This window comes from Vitis riparia, chromosome 6 (assembly GCF_004353265.1).
Source record: "Vitis riparia cultivar Riparia Gloire de Montpellier isolate 1030 chromosome 6, EGFV_Vit.rip_1.0, whole genome shotgun sequence".
Classification (NCBI taxonomy): domain Eukaryota; kingdom Viridiplantae; phylum Streptophyta; class Magnoliopsida; order Vitales; family Vitaceae; genus Vitis; species Vitis riparia.
In genome coordinates this window covers 7703169-7727424 of record NC_048436.1, presented here as the reverse complement: position 1 = coordinate 7727424, position 24256 = coordinate 7703169, and the positions used below count along the sequence as shown (strand labels likewise).

Sequence of the window (24256 nt, the reverse complement as noted above, 5' to 3'; positions counted from 1 at the left end):
AATTCCCAATGTAAGTTGAATATGAAAGACATATTGGCTGGTTTGAATTCCTCCAAGACTACACTTCTATTTCGCAACATCCCTATGGGGTAGAAAATAAGGTTGTTGATGCCCTTATTATGTTGCCACTGTCCTCCACTCTATGAGTAATAAAATGGCAGGGTTTACATGAATTAAGGATGAGTCTCCTACTTGTACAGATTTTGGTACTATTTTTACGTATCTTTTAGATAGTCCTAATAGAAGTGATGCCAACTTTCTCATTTGGGATGGTTATCTTTTTCAAGGGAGTTAAATTATGCTTTCCTCGTGCTTCACTTACAGAGTTTGTAGTCTGGGAGTTACATGCTGGAGGTAGCTAGACAGTTTGGCAAGGGTAAAAGTATAGCTCTAGTTGAAGATAGGTTTTATTAGCCTTTGTTGAAAAGGTTTTTTTTGTTGATAAGTAAGAGAAGAATTGTATTGCTAAGAGGTGCTAAAATAGCGACTCAAGATGTATAGAAAAGAAAGGGAAATACTCACTCCTTTGCGAGTAAAGCAAAAAACTGTCCATAAAGATGTAAAAAAAAAGAAAAAAAACCCTCCCTCAATGGGAACCCACCCAATCATTGAACTCAACAAAGGTGGAGGGACCATCTTTTATAAACAAATTAGTCTCCGACCAAAGTGAGTTAAGAAAGGAAGTTTTCAGCCTTTGGATGGACAACGCTTCATCTTCAAAGGCGATTCTATTCTTAGTCTTCCAAACAGTCTAAAAAATGTAAAGAGGACCCGCTCTCCAAACAGTCTTGCACTTCTTTCCCATAAAAGGAACCAGTCCAACCCAAAAGAGTTTCCCTAACTGACGATGGGAACACCCAAGACACTCTAAAAAGGGTGAAAAGCATCTCCCACAATGCTCGTCTTTTCACAATGAAGGAGGTGGTCAATGGATTCCTCTTCCACTTGAAAAAAATAACATCTATTTGCTAAGGCCCCTCCCCTTTTTTTAACTTGGTCCAATGTTAAAACTTTACCCCAAGAAGCCTTCCAAGCGAAGAAGCTTACTTTTGGCTACACACACGACTTCCAAATGTTCTTCATTGGAAACAAAACTGAGGAGCCCGGATCTAAGGCTTTGTAAAGAGACTTTGTCAAGAAAATTCCATCCTTTGTTTCCATCCACTGCACCCTATCCTCCTCCTCCATGATCAGTTTCTGACCACACAGGCATATTAGAAATCCCACCACCTCTTCCATCTCCTAATCGTTAAAGGACCTAGTGAAGCAAAGACTCTAACTCCCCCACTTGCTGTCCCGGGCCAAACATCCTTCATCCAAGCTTCTTTTGGATCAACTAGAGCGAACAAGGAAGGGAAGGAAACACACAAAGGTGTACCACACCAAGTATCCTTCCAAAAACTCACCCTTTGGACATTCCCCACCACAAAGGAGAATCTACTACTAACTAAGTGCCCGAACTTCCTAATTGCTTTCCACAACCCTACACCATACCCCTCGCTTACATCCCGAGAACACCACCCTCCTTGATCCTCCCCATATTTCCCCCTAATTACTTGGTTCCATAAAACCCTCTCTCATTTGCAAAGCGCCAACTCCATTTGCAAAGGAGGGCCTTATTGAGTGTAGAAAGACTCTTAACCCCCAAACCCCCTTTTCTCTTATCAAGACACATTGTTGCCCATCTTACTAAGTGAGGTCTCTGAACTAAAGCCCCACCTTCCCACAGGAAATCCCTCTGAATCTGCTCCAACCTTAACCCGACCCCCCTTTGCAATTGAAGAATAGACATAAGGTAAATAGGCAAGCTGGACAGCATACTCTTAATCAAGGTAACTCTCCCTCCCTTAGAAATATATTGATGTTTCCACATATCCAGTCTCTTATGGAATCTCTCCTCCACTCCATCCCAAATTGCCACAGACTTGAAGGGAGCACCCAACGACATAACCAAGTAAGTGGAGGGTAATCTTCCCACCTTACAACCAAGCTCAAAAGCCAACTCCTCCATATTCTCCACATTGCCCATTGGGAACAACTCACTTTTATCCAAGTTAACTTTCAACCCTAATATAGCCTCAAACCACATAATTAGCCAACTTAAGAAGGTGATTTGGTCCTCGCTGGTCTTGCAGAAAATCAGAGTATCATCAGCAAAAATCAAATGGGAGATTTTAACCCCTTCTCCTCCTCTACCCCTAACTGGCAAGGTGACAAAAAACCTCCATTAACAACTCTTTTTATAAGGTAGCTGAGTGCTTTCATCACTACCATAAACAGATAAGGCGAAATAGGGTCTCCCTGCCTTAGACCTCTAGAGCTTTGAAAAAAGCCTGAAGGGGTGCCATTAACCAGAATTGAAAATCTAGTAGTGGACACACACCATTTTATCCATTTGATCCATTTATCCCCAAAACCCATTTTTTCCAAAACCGAAAACAAGAAAGGCCACTCCACATGATCATACGCCTTCTCTAAATCCAACTTACAAAGAATTGCTCCTCCCTTGCTCTTCATAATTGAATCAATTGCTTCATTTTCAATAAGCATTGCATCCATAATTTGCCTACCCTCCACAAAAGCATTTTGGGCATTGGAAATCACCTTATTTAACACCAGCTTTAACCTATTAGCCAGTACCTTATCCAACCACTTGTATAACCCTCCCACTAGGTTGATAGGCTTGAAATCCCTCAAGTCCTCTGCATCCCCTCTTTTCGGGATCAACACTAAGAAAGTTGCATTCACACTCCTAACAAAACGACCAACATCATAAAAATCCTTAAAAAAATTCATCGCTTCATCCTTAACGAACTCCCAAGAAAACTGCTAAAAAGCCATGGAGAAACCATCCGGGCCCGGTACTTTGTCTTTGCTAAAATCCGACAAAGCACCAAAAATCTCCTCCTCTATAAAAGGTTTCTCCAGCCCTTCTGCCTCTGTAGAATCCAACCTCTCAAAGGACAGACCACTTAAGCTGGGTCTCCACTCACTAGTGGTAGAAAGAAAATTTTGAAAAGCTCTACCCACTTCTTCCTTTATATCATTGTCCTTAGTGATCCATGTTCCATTAACTTTTTTTTTTTTTTGATAAGTAAACACACAGAGAAAATATATATATTAGAAAAAAGGTCACTTAAGACTGACCCAAAAGCATACAGGGGGTATACAAGAGGCGCCTAAAAGCAAGAACAAAAAGAAGAGGGGATACAAAAAATCACCAACCCTCAACTAGAACCTAACCAATCAAAAAAACTGAATAAAAGAAGAGGTCCTTCATTTACAACCGACTTAGTCCAAAACCAAAGGTTACATACAAAAGATTTTTTCAACCTATGAACCGAAAGCTCCTCATTTTCAAATGCAATCCTATTTCTTTCCTTCCATACCGCCCGAAAAAGACACAAAGGGGCTGCCTTCCACACCTTTCTACGCTTCTTGCCCATGTTGATACCATGCCAACCAAGGAGGGTATCTCTAACCGAAAAAGGAAGGACCCAAATTACGCTAAAAAGAGCAAACAATAACTCCCATAAAACTCTTGCCTTGGTGCAATAAATTAGAATATGATCAATAGACTCTTCTTCTGCACAACAAAGGAAGCATCTATTAGCTAAAGTCCACCTCCTCTTTTTAAGTTGATCCAAAGTTAACACCTTACCCTAAGAGGCTTCCCAAGCAAAAAAAACCCACTTTAGTAGGAACACAGGGACTCCAAATGATGCTATTAGGAAACTGAACAACACTTCTTGAGACTAGAGCACAATAAAGAGATTTAACTAAGAAAATCCCATCCTTAGTCTCTTTCCACAACACTCTTATCTTCCAAATTAGGATTAAGCCTCCTTCCCCGGATTGTCAAAAGTAATCTCTCCACCTCCTCCACCTCCCAGTCATTGAAGGGCCTAGAGAACCTAGGGCTCCAAACCCCTTCCTCTCCCGAAGAGTCCCACAACTCCACTAACCAAGCCTCTTTAAAAGTCGCAAAAGCAAACAAAGAGGGGAAAGAATTACAAAGAGCGAAGTTCCCACACCAGTTAATGGACTTTGACTCTGCCATTTGGTTCCTTTTTCTATGCGCATTAGCCATTCGGTGGAAAAAGCTCGTGTTCTTATCCCCCTCCGTCAACCAAATTTCCCTTGATTTCTATCTCTAAGACGTCTCTTCTAAAAGAGCCTACTTCTTGTAATTCTCCCTAGCTTCTCTCCCAAAATCCTCCTCTTCCAAAGACAGTGATCGACAATTTTCCTCTGTATCCCAAAAATTTACACTGTTCAAGGCCAAAACCTTCTGAACTTCAATCTTCCCAAACACTTCTTTGTTCCAATTACTCAGAAAAGGTTTCAAAGCTTTCATCTTTTGAACAAGAATGAAGCTAGTAGTCCCACTGAACTTTAGCCCCTCATACCACAATCTCAATAAATCTTTAAAACCCTCCTCTTTCAACCACATATTTTCAAACCTAAATGGGGTGGGACCTCTCCTCACCCCTTCCCCCTTAAGAAGAATTGGAAAATGGTCGGACACCGGTCTAGAAAGGACATGCTGGACAACTCTAGGAAAATGAGACTCCCAGTCATTAGAGATCAAGACCGATCAATTCTAGACTTCAACCGATTACTTAAGCCGCCTCTCCAAGGAAATTGACCTCCTTTAAGGGGCAAATCCCTCAATTCTAAGTCCTCGACTATCTCTGAGAATCTCCTCATGGCGGGGATAAAATACCACCTCTACTACGCTTCGAGGGGTATCTGATCATGTTGAAATCTCCTGCCACACACCAGGGAACGTAGCTTCTCAGCCAACGTAGCCCAGCCCCCAATGAACCCCTTACCTTCAGGGAAAACTAAACAAAATCTTTTAGCTTCTAGATCTATAACTGAACACAGAACGAATTTCCCCGCCTCATTTACGCGCCTTTCCAGCTTGAACTTTCTGCCCTCATCCTCCCAGCTCTTAACAAACCTTCCTGCTCTTTCCTCCCTACAACATTCTTCTACTCCATCCAACAACCTCCCTAGGCTTAAGTCTCCTAAACGAATCCAAGAGGATAAGCCTCTACTTCTTTCCAAGATGATACCTCTAAGCTTCCCTCGAACTTCCTCCACCGAGACCTGAAATGACTTCGATTCCACCGCAAACCAGTAACTACCCCCTCTCATGCTCTCTATTTTCATCTACAAATTCCTTTGTTGAAAAGTGATGATGCTTGAATAGTGTCCCAACGTTGTACCTGTTAGTTAGGTAAGGGTAAGAAAAAAAAACACAGGTTTGTACACTCCATTACTTGTTCCACATACACCTTGGCATGATCTTAGTTTATACTTTTCCTAGGGCTGCCCAATACTGCTACAGGTCAAGGTTTTATTTTGGTAATTGTGGATAGATTGTCTAAGATAACCCATTTTACCCTATGTTCAAAGAGTGTTGATGCTTCCTATGTGGCAAAGTCATTTTTGAATGAAATTGTAAGTGGTTTACCTTCTACCATAGTGTTTGATAGGGATGTCAAGTTTGTTAGCTATCGTTGGAAGATGCTTTGAAAATTGTTTGGAACTACTTTCTAGTATTCCTCTGCTTTCCATCCTCAAATAGACTGTTAGACAGAAGTTGTTAATTGTACTCTAGGTGATTTGATTAGGTGCTTAGTTGGTAAGAAACCTGGTAATTAGGATCTTGGTTTACCCATCGCTGAGTTTACTTACAACCACTCTGTTAATTAGTAAATAGGAAAAAGTCATTTTGAAGTTGTTCATGGTATTTCAACTTGCCAATCCATTGATCTTGTTTCTTTGCCTACTGATTTATCATTCTTCTAATTCTGCCCGTCTTTGTTGACCTTATTCATGGCTTACATGCTAAGATACAACAAAAAATTGTTTTATGTAATGTTGATTATAAACTTGTTGCTGATGTACATCAAAGGAATAAAGAGTTCGGAGAGGGTGAATATATTATGATTCACATTTGTCCTAACTGTTACCCTAAAAATTCCCTAAAGAAACGCCATGCGCACTCACTTGGCCCATTCCTTATCCTTCAAAGACTTGGATCCAATTTCCATTGCAAAAAAACTATAAGTTCAGTTTTCAATGTGGCAGATTTATTTCCATACTGAGGCACATTTGAGCTTCCAACGTTGCCTCCTTCTGTTTTTGCAAGACAATCCTCTGATCTTATGTCTTGTGCTCCTTCTGTTTGATCGACGTCAACTGATTTGATTTTGGTTAGATTGGCGGATCATTATGTTGGTTCCCTAGCTGGTGATGGTTAATGCTTCCTTGTTCAATAGAGAGATCATCTTACTATCGATGATACTTGAATTATTGATAAGGAGTTTCACCAACTTCTTCTTGATCTTTTAGAGCAATATTTGCAACATAACTCAGGAGTTACGTCTTTTTTTCTAGGTGAGACAATGATGGAGATAAAGATGTTAAATCACACTCTTATGTTATGCATACATATAGAAAGTGATAGATGTAGGAAATGATAATATTTTATTTTGTTATTTGTTGTTTATTTTAGGTTTTTTATTATTTAGTGATAATTTTTTATAGAGTTGGATTATTAAAATTAGTTTCCTACTAGAGTTAGGATTGTCTATCTATATATAGGCCAAGTGATGTTAAATATTTTAGACTTTTGATTAATAATATTCATAATTCTTTGGAATTTCTTCTTCTACTTTTTATTTTTTTTCCCCTATATTCTTTTTCTCTTTATTGTCTTACATAGCTCTTTGTTTTTTAGTTTCAAGTTTATGCTGCTTAAGTATCATCTCTCATAATATATATTTTTTTTTCAAGGCTCCCATGATCACCGAGTATCACCTTATATAATTTTCTTAATTCCAGGCTAGTGAGATGATCAGAAGGGATTATGACATGAAGTGTAAAATTCTAAGACAACTGGAATCAAAGGGAGAAAGTTCTAACAAGATTGATAAAACTCGGGCAGTTGTTAAGGATCTACACTCAAGAATCAGAGTTGCAATTCACAGAATTAATTCAATATCGAAGAGAATTGAGGAATTAAGGGACACAGAGCTTGAGCCACAGCTAGAGGAGTTAATTTCAGGGTACGTGTTTATACACTTCTCATTATCATTTAATATATAATAATGGAAATTCATTTGGATCTACAAGATTTGGATACTCACAATTTAGACCTAGCTGCACCCTGTAGAATTCAGACTCACTAGTCCCAAGAAATTCCATATATTTGTATGTGCATAAATTTGATTTTATATCATAATATTATTATAAAATTAAAATAAGTTGGTTCAGACCTTTTGACCTATGTCAGGAAAAAATCTACTCGAATTGATGGTTCAACTTCTAATGATGTCTAATGTAGAATTCATTTAATGGAATGATAAAAAGTAAATGAAAATATTTCCTGCTATTTGTGGCAGGAGCTTATTGCTGTTAGGTAATGTGTCATGCAATCAGTGAGCACACATTTTTATTTTCATTCACAAATGATGGACATCTCCTCTTTCATCTTGATTAAGTACTTCTATTTTGTTTTTCCTTGTTGTTTTGGGTCCAAATGTAAGGGGGTGAGTGTCTCTATACTGTAATTCTGTGGGTTGCTATTTTAGCGCCTCTTTGTAATACAATTCTTTTGCTTATTGATCAAAAAAATATATATATACTTTTGTTGCAAGATAAAAATCCCTTGTTTAGATTGAGCAACTTCTAGACCCGAGAAGTATTGTAGACTTCCCAAGTCTTTATTTCAACCTCATTTGCTTAGTATGTTTTCAGCTTTATAATCTCCCATTGATCATATTCAATGATTGTAATGCCATCGACATAGATGATTAAAGTCTCTTAGGGAGAATGTTTTATAGAAAAAGTGTGGTACCTTGACTTTGATGATACCCTTTTTTACCATGGATTTGTATGTGATGGGGTAGTTCTAGTTCCATCCAATTGTTTTCTTCCCCTTAGGTAAGTCCACAATTTCCCTTGTCTCATTTTTTTCAAGGCTTGCAACTCTTCTTCTATAGCATCCTTCCATTGTTTCATGTTTAATGCCTCATAAACTTTTGTCATGTTTAGAAGGGAAAGCACAATATTGTGGTGATAGTATCTCAAATGACACACAGTGAGAGATTGGATGCTGAATGCATGACCGAGTTCCCTTACTAGAGCAATCATCAAATCCAAATCATTGTTAGTATTAACATCGTGATTAACATTCTCATTACCTAGCACTAAGTCAAACTTTGGGACCTATGGAATGATAGAGAGCTATTTTTCTAATAATACACCTTCATAGTAGGCTTTTTGGATAGGGACGGGTGAAGTTTGCATTTATCAAATTTTAGTAGGTGCTTTTCCTATAGAATGGTTTGATGAAAGTATGGTTTGAGATTCTTTTATACTGGAATCATTTGAGGACATTGGTGGTACTTGGTTTTGTTCAAGAAGACTCAGAATAAGTTGATTTTGAGGGATTGAGTCAACAATCTGGTATGAAACAGTCTCATTTTTAGCACCATTCGGATCACAACTCCCCATCACCATTGTCATTTGTCATAAGAAAACCTATCTTCCTCACTATTGTGATTCTCCCCCTAAAGATAGATATTCCCAACATAAGGTTGATGTTCAACAAAAGTCATATCTAGGGTAACATATGTTTTTCTAGTTGGTGGTTGATAATATTTATACACTTTTTGTGGAGGAATAAGATAGAAATATACATTTAAGATACCTAGGATTGAATTTACCTCTCAAATGATTATGGATGTGGACATATGAGGTGCAACCAAATTTCTTTGGTGGAAGATGCCTAACTCCCTGAAAATTTGAAAATAAAGTGGTAAGCTTCTTTTATAGGAGATATGAAACCAAGAGCTTGTTGAGTTGTGTGAAGCCTAATTTTTGTAAGGGGTATTTTAAGTATTCTACATATGTTTAGTCTGCCTTAATTTTTGCATTATATAAGGAATAATTATGACAACTGTTTTTTAGAGTGAGGGTGTGTGAAAACAAAGGAGGGATAATCACCCTATAATATTTTTCTTTATCATAGTGAAAAATCTATAGTGACAAAGTGGATGTAGCTTTTACATTGAGAGTGAACCACTATAAATCTCATTGTGCTCTGTCCATTTTCTATTTATCGTGTGTTATTATTCTTGTAAATAAGGATTTTCTCCTAACAAAACTCAAGATAGATGTTTGTTTATCAAATAGTCAATTGTTAATATGACATCTCCCAATAGTGCCTTGGAACTTTCACTTAGAATAGAAGTGACCAAGCCAATTCTAATTAGCCTTGGTTTTTTCTCTTAGCAACCCCATTTTGTTAGGAATGTCCACACATAAGTGATGTACAATCCCTTCATTTTCTAGATATTTTATCTCTTAGTTGAAATACTCTCGACCATTGTCAGATCAAAGAGCATGTATTTTTGCCCCAAATTGAGGAGAAACAAGTTTATGGAAAATAGGAAAAATGGATGTAACCTCTAATTTAGATTTCATAAGGTAAACCCTGTGTTTGGAGATTTCATAAAGTAAACCCCGTTTTGGCTCTTATACTAATCTCTTGAGAATTTCAGTGTCTTTTTCTATAACATTGTTTTTTTTAAAAAAAAAATTTAAATATCCCTTTAAAAGCTTAAAATTCGATTAAGAAGAAAGAGCTATTTGGACCCTTGAAATTCATTTAAAAATTCTAAAGTTTTGGTTGTTTCACAGCACTATCATTGAAAACCAATAATAAGTAGGGTTTTTTTATTTGTTTGCACATAACTCAACGATTTGGTCCTTTTCAAACCACATCGGGCTAGAAAAATGGCTTGGAAGTACTGTATATATTTTATTGTGTAATTACTAAATATGCAAGTTACAAAGTAGTGTCTCATGGGCAGGATTTGGAAAATCATCCCTCAAACTTAAATTTGAGATTTAATTGTTTCCATTTGTGAAGTCTAGTTTAGTTTGCTTCCAAGGACTAAAACTTTTGCATTACTGCTTTGTTGGGTCTTCCTCTCATTATAGATCTCCTTTATGCTTGCTATTTTTACTAATTTCCTAGTTTGTCGTCCTAACCCTCAAAACGCTAACCAAAACCACTAAATGATGTAATCAACCTTTAGGTTATTTTATTATTTTAATCATATTATATGTGATGGATGACCAAGTTTGGTTACTAGGCTTCAAGTCGGATTTTAGGATTCTATTCCTCTCTATATCACATGGACCAGGATACAAGTGCCAGATGCTGGTGAGTGTGTGAATGTTGGATTCATTTAATTGGAAGATCTTAGTATAGAGTTTTAAGAGAGGACAAAATTGTTTGAATGGCTTAACTTTATTCATTTTTTATGGAGAGTATTTATACAAGATAAGTATACAAACGTTAGAAACAAAATAACAAAGGGATAGCTATTCCTACTCCTATTTACATGGAGAAAATGATAGAAAGAAAATAACAAAAGGATAGTTATTCCTTACTCCTATTTACATGGAGATTGTGATATCTTATAGTTACACAAATTCAAACAATATTAATAAAAAAAACGGAGTACATCAGTTACATGATTTTGTGGGATTCTGCACAATACTTGGGACATAGGGTGACTGGTAAATACTCTAATTTCTCTTTCCTCATGTTCTACATCCTGAGCTGATTTGGAGTTATAACTAAGATGGATTGTATAATTTAGGTCTGATGTACGAGATGGAAGTTTGTTCTTTATTTTCTTCATTGGGCATGCCATTTGGATAATATGTTACCATTGGACATCTTGGATATCTTCTATACATGAAATCCTGACGTGTCATGTCTGGCATGGGCATTTCACATACTTTGAAGTGATGACATAGATTCTCCTATAACACAGGTCATAACTTTTGTGAGTGGCATCTATGTTCCTATTAAGGATGAGAAAATTAGGTTTTACCCTTTTAGTTCCTTTGGGAAGTTACAAATTCTTCTTTCCATCCTTTTGTTGTCTTTGCTTCTTGTTTATTTTTCTTTCTTCTCCCATGCCTTTTATCTGTATCATCTTTGTCTCACTCTCTGCTGAAATATTTCTGCATAAACATCAGGTTTTCTACACCATTGCTGGTGTGATTTTATGTTGGAAATGATAAGAATATTTTTCCTTAGATTATTATCTTTGATGTTGAATTTACAGTATAATCACATATCAAGAGATGAAGTGGTTTGAAAATAAATTTGAAAAATCAGATGGATATCATAATAATTAGAAGAATGAGAAACAAATATATCATAACTAGGATGTTTTATTGATCAAAGTTTCTGATCATTGAATGCTTACTACTAAATCATTATAGGTATTTTTAGCACACTTCAAAAACTTATAAAGGCATGTATAGGATCCCATATTAATGGACCCATCATTTTTACTTGAGAACTGAACCACCTCCTTCATCAAAACAAAACTGACCTTTATAAAGATATGTAAGCATTTGGCCCCATCTTTACTCAAATCCCTTTCATGCTAGTCTTGGATGAAAATGTTACCGTCTTGAATTCACCCCATCTCTACCATCTCAAGCAGGAAGTATCGTTTTGTGGGAGGATCTCCCAGCCAAGTAGGCAGTAGTAGTCTTTTGGTCTAGTATTTTGAATGTGTCACCCCTCTTACCAACATGATACCCACTAAATTTAGTGACCAGGCGATGACTAGGTCTCAGGATTAGAGTGATGAGAATAATGATATGCAGAATCTTTTGATGAAGAAATGATCAAAGAATGAACCCTGTAAAACATTAGGGTGTATGATTTCCATTCTTCTCTATGAGGATCTAATCTCACTCATCCATGTCTGCTGAAGCTTCATGCTCATGCTGACTAAAGTCTCCATCAACCTTATCCTTTGATACTGTTGAAGCAGCAGTTGGAGCAGCCACTTCAATTGAATATGGAGTTTGGATGTGGGAAGCTCCATGTCCCTTTGTTGGACACCGAGTGGTGCTTTTCCCATACCCAATATCCAATACCTCATACATAGTTCTGTTTATGAAATCTAAACCATGAAATAATGGCATATCAGTATGCAGTAGTGACTTGGGCCAGCCGGATAATACACTGTAAGCATCATGAGGGAGCTACTTTTAAATATTTGAGTATACCCGACGATTTTACCTGTTTGTGGTTCCATATATGCTACCTATATTCTTGGTGTAGAGATGTTTTCGTTAAAACCTTCAACTTTGAGCTTCATCTGATTCAACCTTTCTATCCACTGCAGGTTAAGTCGAATGTGGGAGGCGATGTTTGAATGCCACAGGCTTCAGTATCACATCATCTCAGTTGCATATAACAATGGCACCACCAAAATCTCTATACAGTCAGAATCACACCGGCAATTCACCATCCATCTTGAAACTGTTCTCAGTTCCCTATCTTCAAGTTTTGCGAAATGGATTGGTGCTCAAAAATCCTATTTGCAGGCTATTAATGGATGGCTAGTCAAATGTGTGGTGGTTGAAGAGAAATCCTCAAAGAAAAAAAGGAGGCGGAAATCAGAACACTCGTTGAGAGATACTGGGCCACCCATTTATGCTGCATGTGACGTCTGGTTGGACATGCTAGACAAGTTACCTACAAAGGAAGTCACAGATTCCATAAAGGGTCTAGCAGCTGAAACCAGCTTCTTCCTACCACGGCAAGAGAAGAGCCAAGACAAGAGTAAGAACAAACCACATTCAACAGACCCACATCTTAATATACTGAGGGATGATGCTCCTCCAGTGGACTGGGTATCAGGGTTTGAGCGTTTCCAATCAAGCTTGGCGCGCTTTCTTGAGCAGTTGAACAACTTTGCAGAATCCTCGGTGAAGATGTATGGGCATCTTGAGCAGACCATTAAAGACTCTAGAGTTAGGTATGAACGATCTATGTCCCAACCTAATAACACTGTTGTTTAGCAGGCCAGAAGAAATAATTGGAGAATTGAGGTGATGAAGATTTGTATATGAAGATGAGAATAATATATAAAGAAAAAAGTGGGTATTTAATTGGATGAGGAAATAAAAGGGTGGTTGGGAGAATTTGAAGGTGATCAGATTTCAGAAGCAGGGCTGTATAGAGTTTTTGTGAACATAAGAACTGAGCTAGAATTCTACTTCCCCTCTTGTTCAATATAAATGCTTTCAGAGATTGAGATTATGTCTTTTGTTTATTTTATATCAGCAAGTCCATATTCATCCTGAGGTTAAGCCCAATCTGTATGACCAGAAAAGTACAAGTAGTCTAGAAACCAATTTACAGGTTCATTTTTCTTCTTTTCTTTTCTTTTTGTTAAATTGGTCATGTTTGGTTGCTGGGAAATACTAAGAAAACCCCCATTTTTATAATTAATTGAATAAGAGAAATCTATGAACCAACCATTCAGTGTCAAACACCAACAATTTACAGGTTCATTTTTCTTCTTTTCTTTGCTTTTTGTTAAATTGGTCATGTTTGGTTGCTGGGAAATACTAAGAAAACCCCCATTTTTATAATTAATTGAATAAGAGAAATCTATGAACCAACCATTCAGTGTCAAACACCAACAATTTACAGGTTCATTTTTCTTCTTTTCTTTGCTTTTTGTTAAATTGGTCATGTTTGGTTGCTGGGAAATACTAAGAAAACCCCCATTTTTACAATTAATTGTCTATGAACCAACCATTCAATGTCAAACACCAACAATAGAGTAAATCATATGCTGATATGTATATAAATTCAATCAATCTGTAACATGTATGCCCTCCTCAATTCTTCAAAATCAGAAAGAAAGAAAGGAAAAAAAAAAAAAAAAAATCAATACAGCCAACTTAAGTACATGTAAGATGTTCCCTCTTCCTTTCTCTTTACCAAAGTCTCACGCTGAAATCACAGTCCTTGGAAACGATCTTCGACTCCGCCGTTAACTTATCCACCGTTAAGTCACACGAAACTTTAACGGTGATCGTCCATGTCTTAACGGACCCCACCCTGATCTTCACCGGCGCCTTCAACTTCAGCTTCAACGGAATATTCCCTTCACGCTGTTGATTCACCAAGGTTTCCTTCATGCCGCTCGTCAAAACGACGCCGGAGCCCTTTAGCGCAGTCTGGAACACGGTGACGTTCTTGGGGGGCTGGTAGAACGCCGGCAGGACTCCGTTACACAGGTCGACGTCGGAGTAGTAGACTTTAACTGAGCTGTCTTCCTCGTAGTAGATACTGATCTTCTTGTTTGGGTTGTCGGCCCTGACGGTGACATCGAACTCCGGCGAGATCGACGCTGTCGAGGCCGCCGAGGAGACATTGAAGCCGGTGATGGAGATGTCCTCGACGGAGTAGCTGAGGGCCTTGGGCCGGATAACGAGGTAGAAAATACCAGCGGCGATGGCGAGTAGGAAGATGAGGAGCGCGGCGAGGCCGAGGAACCAGCAGAGGCAGCAGCAGCAGCCGCTCCGTCGAGGCTTCCGGCCACTGTACTTCTGGTAGCGGCGGGCGTTTTCGGGAGGCGGGTGGCGGAAGATCTGGTCCTTGGGGATCTGGATGACATAGGTCCCCGCGGGAGGGACGGGATTTTCCGGCGTTGGAGGATTGGAATTGGATGGGGATTGGGGTGGGCGAGGCGACGTGGCTTCAGGAGAAGAGGCTTTGGGGTGAACTCGATCAGCCATTGCTCTGGACTTGAGTGGTTGTAAGAAATGAATAGAAGAAGAGTAGAGGTGTTGGGTATGATATATATGGAGGCTCTGCAACAGAGAGAAGAAACCGCGTAGGAGCAGAAAGAGAAATCAGAAATGAGAAGCGGTGTGTATGTGGAGACTAAGTACACGTGAACCCTTTGAAAACGTGACTCCGTCTCTATATTTCTCTAATTCATGACAGCTATACCCCAGCTACCTTTATTAATTAATTAAACAAAAATAATTTCAACCCTCCAAAACTAAATCATACTCAGGGAAATTAAATTTTACTGTTACAAATTTTCAATTTTGATAAAAATTTACCGTTTGAATTATTTAAATTTTATTTTTAAACACTTTTTTATAAAAGGAAAATAATCAAATCGAAAAGGTTGTTGATGAAGTTACTGTTGTTGTCGGTCCATGACAAATTGGGACTATAAATAGATAATTTCTATATTATTAAAAATTATTAGCACATTTCATCTTTATAGCTTTAACATTATCATAATAAACTAGTATGGATTTCACTCTGTCTCATCAGCATTTTGAGTACATACACTTATCCCTTATTAGTTTAAAATTTTACGAAAAATCTAGAGAGATGGATGAAATTAATTAATAAAATAATTATGTGAGACTTTTGATAAATTTTTTTTATACCAAAATTGAAGGGAAGTATGATGAGATCTTTTAAAGGGATTAAGAGTGTGTTTAACAGTTATTTTAGAAATTGTTTTTAGTATTTTCAATACTTAATTTTTTTTTTTTTTTATCTTTTTAAGTATAAAAAAACCTTGAAACACTTACTAAAATCATTGTCAAACGTAGTCTAAGAGCATTTTTTATAATGTTTCGAAGTGTTTATGAGGTGATTTCTTCAAAAATGTTTTTAAGAGAATTACCAAGTGTTTGTTCAAATGCTATAAGAGATTTTTTAGATATTTAAAAGTGTTTTCTAAATTTTACCAAATATCTAAGAGTCTATTTGGTAATGATTTTAAGAAGCATTTTTTCTTTTTTTAATGCTTGAAAGATCAAAATTTTTAAGTGTTAAAAATATTAAAAATACTTTTTAGATTCACTACAAAATAGAATTTAATCTTTAACAGTGATTTTAGGAAGTGTTTTTAAGTGAGTTTGGTAGTGATTTTTTAATCATTTTAACACAAATTTTTTTTAGTGTTAGAAAATTTAAAAACGCTTCTTAAAATCATATGCTAGTTTCTAATTTTTTTTACCACTTAAAATTTTTTGGAATATGAAAAAAAAAATTAAGTGTTGAAAAAGCAAAACACGATTCCTAAAATTACTATCAAATAGCTTTTGAATCAATCCAAAAATTTCAAAAAAGAAAATATAAGGTTAAAGTAGAAAAAACAAATGGAAATCTCAAAGTGGAAGAAACATATATATACATGTCCTGATGGATAGCAGCCAAGGTCGCAACTGATGAAAGAGGGAGGAAAGGCAACGGTTGATTGATTCTTTGTCTGCCGAGACGCGGGAGGGTGAGACCGTGAGCGAAAGGGTCGGAGTCAGAGAAGCTTCACCTACGCTTCTCTCTTTCCTCCTCCTTTCCCCATAAAATGACTCCTCTTTCTCCGTGTGGTGGTTGGCAACCGAGAAAATAAATCGATGTTTAGCCATTTATCTTTACCTCTTGGGCATAATATTGGCATACAAATTTTATTCGTATCTTTGTAATCCAACGCTAAAATGATATGTGGTTCGTAAATTATCCTTTCAAGTTTAATATATATATATATATATACTTATTTGACCTTAGGGCTGTTTGATTGATCGGTTATAACCAATTAAACGTAGTTTTAAGTATTATATATTTTCATACAATAGAATTTTTTTAAAAATATTTTTAAATTATTTTTTATATTTTTAATTATTATTCATGACATTACAATAGTCTTTTTTTTTTTTTTTTATAATAATTTTATTAAAATAAAATTTTTGTCCACTCCATTAGGTGCTTATAATTGCAATACAATCCTCCCAAAAGATTCCTTACACATTGAGTCTAAATTTAATAATTTTATAATCAATTTTCGTTAATTTTTGTTGTAATTATAAATTAAAAGACTGCGTTTAATTCCCAAAAAAATTAAAGGAAATTGTGAGAAACAAAAATAAAATGAAAAAAATAATGATAATAAAAAAAATAAATTTGAAGTTTTTCTTACTACTTCTTGAAACCGAACATAACCAGAATATTTATAAGATGCAACCAAGTGACACTAATTATGCCTCTATATGTGTTTGGAATATAGATCCATTTGTCGTTGCCCCTTTGTTTCCTTCTAGAAACCTTTGAAGTTTGAACTATTTATTTGTCTTATACCTTACAACATCATTCGCAAGACTTGTAACTATGTATAAGTCTTCATGTGTCACTATCACACATCAAACATATCTTAATAAATTAAATATATATTTAATTTTTTGAAATTTTAAATTTCATTGAATCATTTTATTCAATACTTTTAATTTATCATTAATGGTAAGATTAATTTATTCCTATATTTTTATTACAATTGGTCCTCCTTTTGAATGTTTCTTCATTTTGGAAAATATATTTGGAATAAATATAAAAAATTAATAATATTTTTATATATGCCCAAACATAGATGACAATTTGGATGTCTAAATTTGTCTTAAATTTCCATAGACTTGAATTTCATTAAATATTCAAGTTATTTATTTTTATAAAAAATAATTTTCAATTGAATTTCTCCCACTTATCATGGATTTGAAAATATTATTGGTTTTTTTTTTTTCAAAATTCAAAATTAAAAAAAAAAAAAAGGGGCTATGGTTTATCCTTCACTTGGTGCAGGTATTGAAGTGTTGTACACCTTGAAATTATCTATCTGTCATTTACCATATGACAAATGTAACACGCCACCTTATTTTCTTCACGTCCGTCCATGCATTTACAATTCTCTTGTCGATAAGTCTTGAGGTGTCACCATCTTAAGATAAAATTTAGCATTCTTACTCCCTTCTAAACTGTATTTGATAGCAACTCGGTCCACATGTTTGAATCATTCTATCAATATGTGTGAGGATTAATATTTTACTTTTTATATAATTTTACATAATTTTTTTAATCTTCTTTATTTAAATGTGTGGGTGTCTTCCCTTGCAGATTGAATTTTATTTTATTTTTAAATAAATTAGATTAGATTAGTATAAATTATTTTTTAGTCATTTAATGTAATTTAAAAATCCAATGTTATCACAATTAAAATATAAATTTTTTAAAAATAATGCTAAAATTAATTGTACCTTGTTGGTCAGCTTTTTGGTTGAAATCAAATTAATAAAGGCTTTGGTGGTGTTATTTTTTTTTTTTTTAAAAAAATCTAAATACATCTTAATTTAGTTTTTTTATTATTGTATTTTTGTTAAATATTAAGTTATAATAAGGTAAGACTTGTGTTGAGATTGTATTTTGGTTAGTTCAAAAAGTTGTTTTTTTATCATTAAGGAAGAAGTAAAATATTTTGATATTTTCTATTTATTTACAAAATTTAAAAAATATTAAAAAAAAAAGTAAAAAACAAATAATTTAAATTATGAAAATAAATTACATTTAACATTAAATTAAAAAAACAAATACCATCTTAAACTAAAGGTTAACCAATCTTGTTCCGAGTTCAAGAGTTAAAAAGAGTTAAATTTTGTGTTTTTGAGTTGTGTTAGGGTATTTTGAGATTTTGAACAAATAAAGCATTTAGAAAAAAAAAATGGCAATTGAAAAAATATTTCCCAAATTTACATCATTTTGAGAAGTTAAATTTGAAAGTAGGGTTTTTTTAAGTCCTAAAAAAAGACTTCTTCAATATCATGTAATTACATCAAGTCACAACTTCGTAATGATAGGTTAAAAATTACAACATATTCAAAAATATTTTTTCAATTACTATAAATTTCAAGTTATTTTTATAACTTTCGCTTTTTAGAAAATATGTTTTGAGAAGACCAATACAAATATAATAAATACATTGGATTTGGGTCAACCCATTAAACTAAGATACATAAGCAATACATTAGGTAAAAAAAAAAAAGAAATGTTCAAACCAAATTAGGAATTCATGTTTAAAATAAACATTAATCAAAATTATTATGAAATTTTTTTAATCTTATAGACGTGTTTTAAAACTATCAAAATCCTTTAACCCAGAGTGAGTTTGATCTCATCATAGGTGCCAGCCAATTTGTACAAATACATTTGTCAATACTCTTTTTTCTTCTATTCTAGACTTTTATTTGCAATATACCATTCAACATATATATGTCACAAGCCCCCTTTTCTTTTGTTTTTCTTCTCCTCCAACCACTCCATATACTTCAATCTTTGTTTTATTATTGAATTTTTTACTTGTCTTCCCATGCTCCATCCTTCCCATAATCTTATCTATAAGTCTTCATGGATCACTATCAGAAAACTAATATATTCATACATGAAATATATTGAACTTTTCATTTTCCCTGACTTGGTCACATTTCAACCTTCATATTTGAATAATTTTATTACATATTAAATGATAGGTGAATACCCCCAAAATTTACCATTATTGTTCATATTAATTTTTTTTTCTCATATTGTTATAGTGATTAGTCCTCTCATAGATAAACATTTCATTATAGAATACATTTGAAGTAAACATAAAATGAATAATTGTTATCCCAAGGTTTAATCAATCATATTTTAATGATAACAAAATTGAATCAAGGAGCTAATGTTCTCTTTTGAGTTTAAATGTTCAATTTTTATGTGTGAAAACAATTTTAAGTCCCATACCAAGATGGATCATCCCAATTCAACAAAGACTTGTAGGGATTGAAGAATATTAGGAACCATATGTAAGATTGACTTGAAGTGTTCAAAGGTTGTTTTTTAAAATTTCATGCACTCAAAACATAATTTTTCTATTCATTCAAAATAATATTAAAAAAATTGTTAAAGTCCTTAAAAATTAGATGAATTTATCTTGGAAGCAAAATCCAAGCTTAAAAAGTTTGTTGAATACCCTTTCTAAAAGTTTTTAAACCTATTGGTAACATAATTGTTTTTTTTACTTTCCCCCTTTAAGCTCTTCTAAAAGGAAGACTAGTTTTGTTTTTTTTTTTCATTAACAAGGGTATTGATCGATTGGTTGGTACAATTAGAGTGTGTTTAATAGTGATTATAGAAAGTGTTTTTAGTTTTTCTAACACTTGAAAAATTTTATCTTTCAAATATTAAAAATGTTAGAAATACCTTCTAAAATCACTACTAAACACACTCTTAGTTGAGGTATTAAAATCCCAAGCTTTTTTTTTTTAGTAAGGTTGGATCAGCCTCATTTGGTTGAGGCAATTAGATGAACCACCAGGCGCACCTAGATGAAGTTTTATGAGCAACAATCGCTTCTTATACTATATTTCTAACTCCTCATGGCTATGTGACTAGTCAACTACTTGGTTCAATCGATCCAGGGCTTTTGTACGGAATCATTAGTTTAGTTTACCAACTCATATTTAAGACCTTTTTTGAGAGTTTATGAGATAGAAATACTTATGAAAATTACCATACATCTTGAAAAGAGTCTTAAATCATCTTGAGTGCATTTATTCCTTGTTTCTTAAAATATTTTTGAACACATTAGTACAATCCTAGTTCCTACTTGTGATGATTCATTCTTATTTCAAAAACTTGTGATTATTATTCAAGTAAGATTGATCATTTGAGGTGAATTGTGAATGTCTTAAGAATTTAATTGTAGACATTGAAGGCTTATGTTTAAGCCTTTGAAGATAGTAGAACCTTCATTCAAATTGGAACTTGAGGAAAGTGAATATAGATGGATTGTCAAATCATTATAAACTTTATTTGCAATTTCTTTTCTTTACTCCTTTTATATTTATTTCATTAATCGTATTTATTAAAATTTTGAAAGAATGATTAACAATTGCTTCAACCCCTCCCTCTCTCTTGGATGTTTACCTAGGATTGAATCAACTTTATTTCACTTCAATGTTTAAGATAAGAGACAATTATTTTTCAAACTCGAAAACACCTTTGATAATCTTTTGACCAAAACGGTTTTTTGATAACTTAAATTGGAAACAAGGTGCCTTTTGACAACATATTTTAATTTTTTAAAATTGTTTTCATATGTTTTATGAGAATTGTTTTAAACAATAATTATATATATATAGAGAATGATTGAAATTAAAGTACCGCATATAAAAATTATATTTAACAAATATTTGTAAACATAGAAAGCAAGTTAAGAACATTTCATGTTCTTGAGACTTATGTTCTAAAAAACAACAAAGAATTGTCTTGAAAACTATTCCCCAAAATTATTTATTTTTCCAATTTCACCTATATTTTCTCTTATTCACTTATACCTTGATAGATTCTCCTCTTTATTATTATTATTATTATTATTATTATTATTTTATGGACGTCATTTATATTTTTGTTGGTTTTTCCTAGGTTTTGCTTGATATATTATAAGTGATAAAGGGAAAAACTTTGATTTCAAATGGATTTCTTTTAAGCTATGTCTGGTTCTCGAAAAATAGTAAGAAAAGAAAAAAAATATTAAAGAAAATCATTTTCTCATATTTGGTTTTACTACGGAAATAGTAAAGAAAGGTAAATGTAATTAAAATTAGTAAGTAACTTATATATTTTTAAATCATTTAATCTTTAGATAGAAGCGTTAAATAAGTAAATTGAGTTTGAAGTAGGATATAAAAATAATTTATTAATTTTAAATCTATTTTTTTCCTTTTATTTTTCTTTCCTTTTACCTTTTCTTTCTATTTTCTTTCCCTCATATTTATCTCTCAATTTTTTCCAAAAACGAAACATGTTTGAATCATTCTATCAATTATTTATCAGAATGTGTGAGGATTAATATTGAAATTAATATTTTACTTTTTATATAATTTTACATAATTTTTTTAATCTTCTACATTTAAATGTGTGGGTGTATTCCCTCGGTTTTATTGTAGATTGAATTTTATTTTATTTTTAATAAATTAGATTAAATTAGTATAAATTAATTTTTAGTCATTTAATGTAATTTAAAAATCCAATGTTATCACAATTAAAATATAAAATTTTAAAAAATAATGCTAAAATTAATTGTACCTTTTTGGTCAGCTTTTTGATTGAAATCAAATTAATGAAGGCTTTGGTGGTGTTTTTTTTTTTTTTTTTAAATCTAAATACAACTTAATTTAGTTTTTTTATTATTGTATTTTTGTTAAGTATTAAGTTTTAATAGGGTAATGTTTGTGTTAAGATTGTATTTTGGTTAGTTCAAAAAGTTGTTTTTAGTATTAAGCAAAAAGTAAAATGTTTTGACATTTTCTATTCATTTACAAAATTAAAAAAATTAGTCATAAGTAAAAAAAAAAAAGTTAAAAAAAATAAATAATGAAAATAAATTACATTTAACATTAAATTAAAAAAAAAAAACACCATCTTAAACTAAAGGTTAACCAATCTTGTTCGAAGTTCATCAGTTAAAAAGAGTTAATTTTGTGTTTTTAAGTTGTGTTAGGGTATTTGAGATTTTGACAAATAAAGCATTTAAAAAATATATATATGGCAATTGAAAAAATATTTCCTAAATTTACATCATTTCGAGAAGTTAAATTTGAAAGTAGGGTTTTTTTAAGTACTAAAAAAAGACTTCTCAATATCATGTAATTACATCAAGTCACAACTTCGTATTGAGAGGTTAAAAATTACAACATATTTAAAAATATTTTTTCAATTACTATAAATTTCAAGTTATTTTTATAACTTTCGGCTTTTTAGGAAATATGTTTTGAAAAGATCAATACAAATACAATAAATACATTCGATTTGGGTCAACCTATTAAACTAAAATACATAAGCAATAAATTAGCTGGAAAAAAAAAATAATGTTCAAACCAAATTAGGAATTCATTTTTAAAATAAACATTGATCATAATTATTATCAACTCTTTTTAATCTTATAAACGTGTTTTAAAACTATCAAAATCCTTTGACCCAGAGGGAGTGTGATCTCATCATGGGTGCCAACCAATTTGTATAAATACATTTGTCAATACTCCTTTTTCTTCTATTCTAGACTTTTATTTGTTATATACCATTCAACATATATATGTCACAAGCCCCATTTTCTTTTGTTTTTCTTCTCCTTCAACCACCCCATATACTTCAATCTTTTTTTATTATTGAATTTTTTACTTGTCTTCCCATGCTCCATCCTCCCCATAATCTTATTTATAAGTCTTCATGTATCACCATCACAAAACTAATATATTCATACATGAAATATATTGGACTTTTCATTTTCCCTGACTTGGTCACATTTCAACCTTCATATTTGAATCATTTTATTACATATTAAATGATAGGTGAATACCCCATTACTTACCATTATTGTTAATATTAATTTTTTTCCTCATATTATTATTGTGATTAGTCCTCTCATAGATAAACATTTAATCATAGAATACATTTGAAGTAAATATAAGATGAATAATTGTTAGCCCAAGGTTTAATCTATCATATTTTAATAATAACAAAATTGAATCAAGGAGCTAATGTTCTCTTTTGAGTTTAAATGTTCAAGTTTTATATGTGAAAACAATTTTAAGTCCCGTACCAAGATGGATCATCCCAATTCAACGAAGACTTGCAAGGATTGAAGAATCTTAGGAACCATATGTAAGATTGACTTGAAGTGTTCCAAGGTTGTGTTTTAGAATTTCATGCACTCAAAACATAATTTTTCTATTCTTTCAAAATATTATTAAAAAATTGTTAAAGTCCTTAAAAATTGGATGAATTTATCTTGGAAGCAAAATCCAAACTTAAAAAGTTTGTTGGATACTCTTTCTAAAAGTTTTTAAACCTATTGGTAACATAATTGCTTTTTTTACTTTCCCCCTTTAAGCTCTTCTAGAAGGAAGACTAGTTTTTTTTTTTTTTTTTCATTGACAAGGGTACTGATCAATTGGTTGATACAATTAAAGTGTGTTTAATTGTGATTATAGAAAGTGTTTTTAGTTTTTTTAATACTTGAAAATTTTTATATTTCAAATATTAAAAATGTAAGAAATACTTTCTAAAATCACTACTAACACACTCTTAGTTGAGGTATTAAAATCCCAAGTTTTTTTTTCTAGTAAGGTTGGCTTAGCCCCATTTGGTTGAGGCAATTAGATGAACCAGAAGGTGCATCTAGATGAAGTTTTATGAGCAACAATCACCTGTTGTACTATATTTCTGACTCCTCATGGCTATGTGACTAGTAAACTACTTGGTTCAATCGATCCAGGGCTTTTGTGCCTAACCGTTAGTTTAGTTTACCAACTCATATTTAAGACCTTTTTTGAGAGTTTATGAGATAGACATACTTATGAAAATTACCATACATCTTGAAAAGAGTCTTAAATCATCTTGAGTGCATTTATTCCTTGTTTATTAAAAGATTTTTGAACACATTAGTACAATCCTAGTTCCTACTTGTGTTGATTCATTCTTATTTCAAAAACTTGTGATTATTATTCAAGT

General features: G+C 33.2%; 2 protein-coding genes across 3 annotated transcripts in view; one reads left to right on the top strand and one right to left on the bottom strand.

Moving 5' to 3' along the window:
* LOC117916871 (nitrate regulatory gene2 protein) overlaps positions 1-13270 on the top strand; it is a 31190-nt gene extending 17920 nt beyond the window's left edge. For both annotated transcript variants that reach the window (XM_034833076.1, XM_034833077.1), the window contains exons 5-6: positions 6859-7082; positions 12246-13270. In XM_034833076.1, coding sequence (XP_034688967.1) covers positions 6859-7082; positions 12246-12924 — 903 coding nt within the window. In that variant the 3' untranslated portion in view covers positions 12925-13270. The remainder of the gene's footprint in view (positions 1-6858; positions 7083-12245) is intronic.
* Positions 13271-13687: 417 nt separating this feature from the next.
* LOC117916872 (NDR1/HIN1-like protein 13) lies at positions 13688-14750 on the bottom strand. Its single transcript, XM_034833078.1, has one exon. It carries the CDS (start codon positions 14653-14655, stop codon positions 13852-13854), a length of 804 nt encoding a protein of 267 aa, XP_034688969.1. The 5' UTR covers positions 14656-14750; the 3' UTR covers positions 13688-13851.
* Between the last annotated feature and the right edge of the window lie 9506 nt (positions 14751-24256).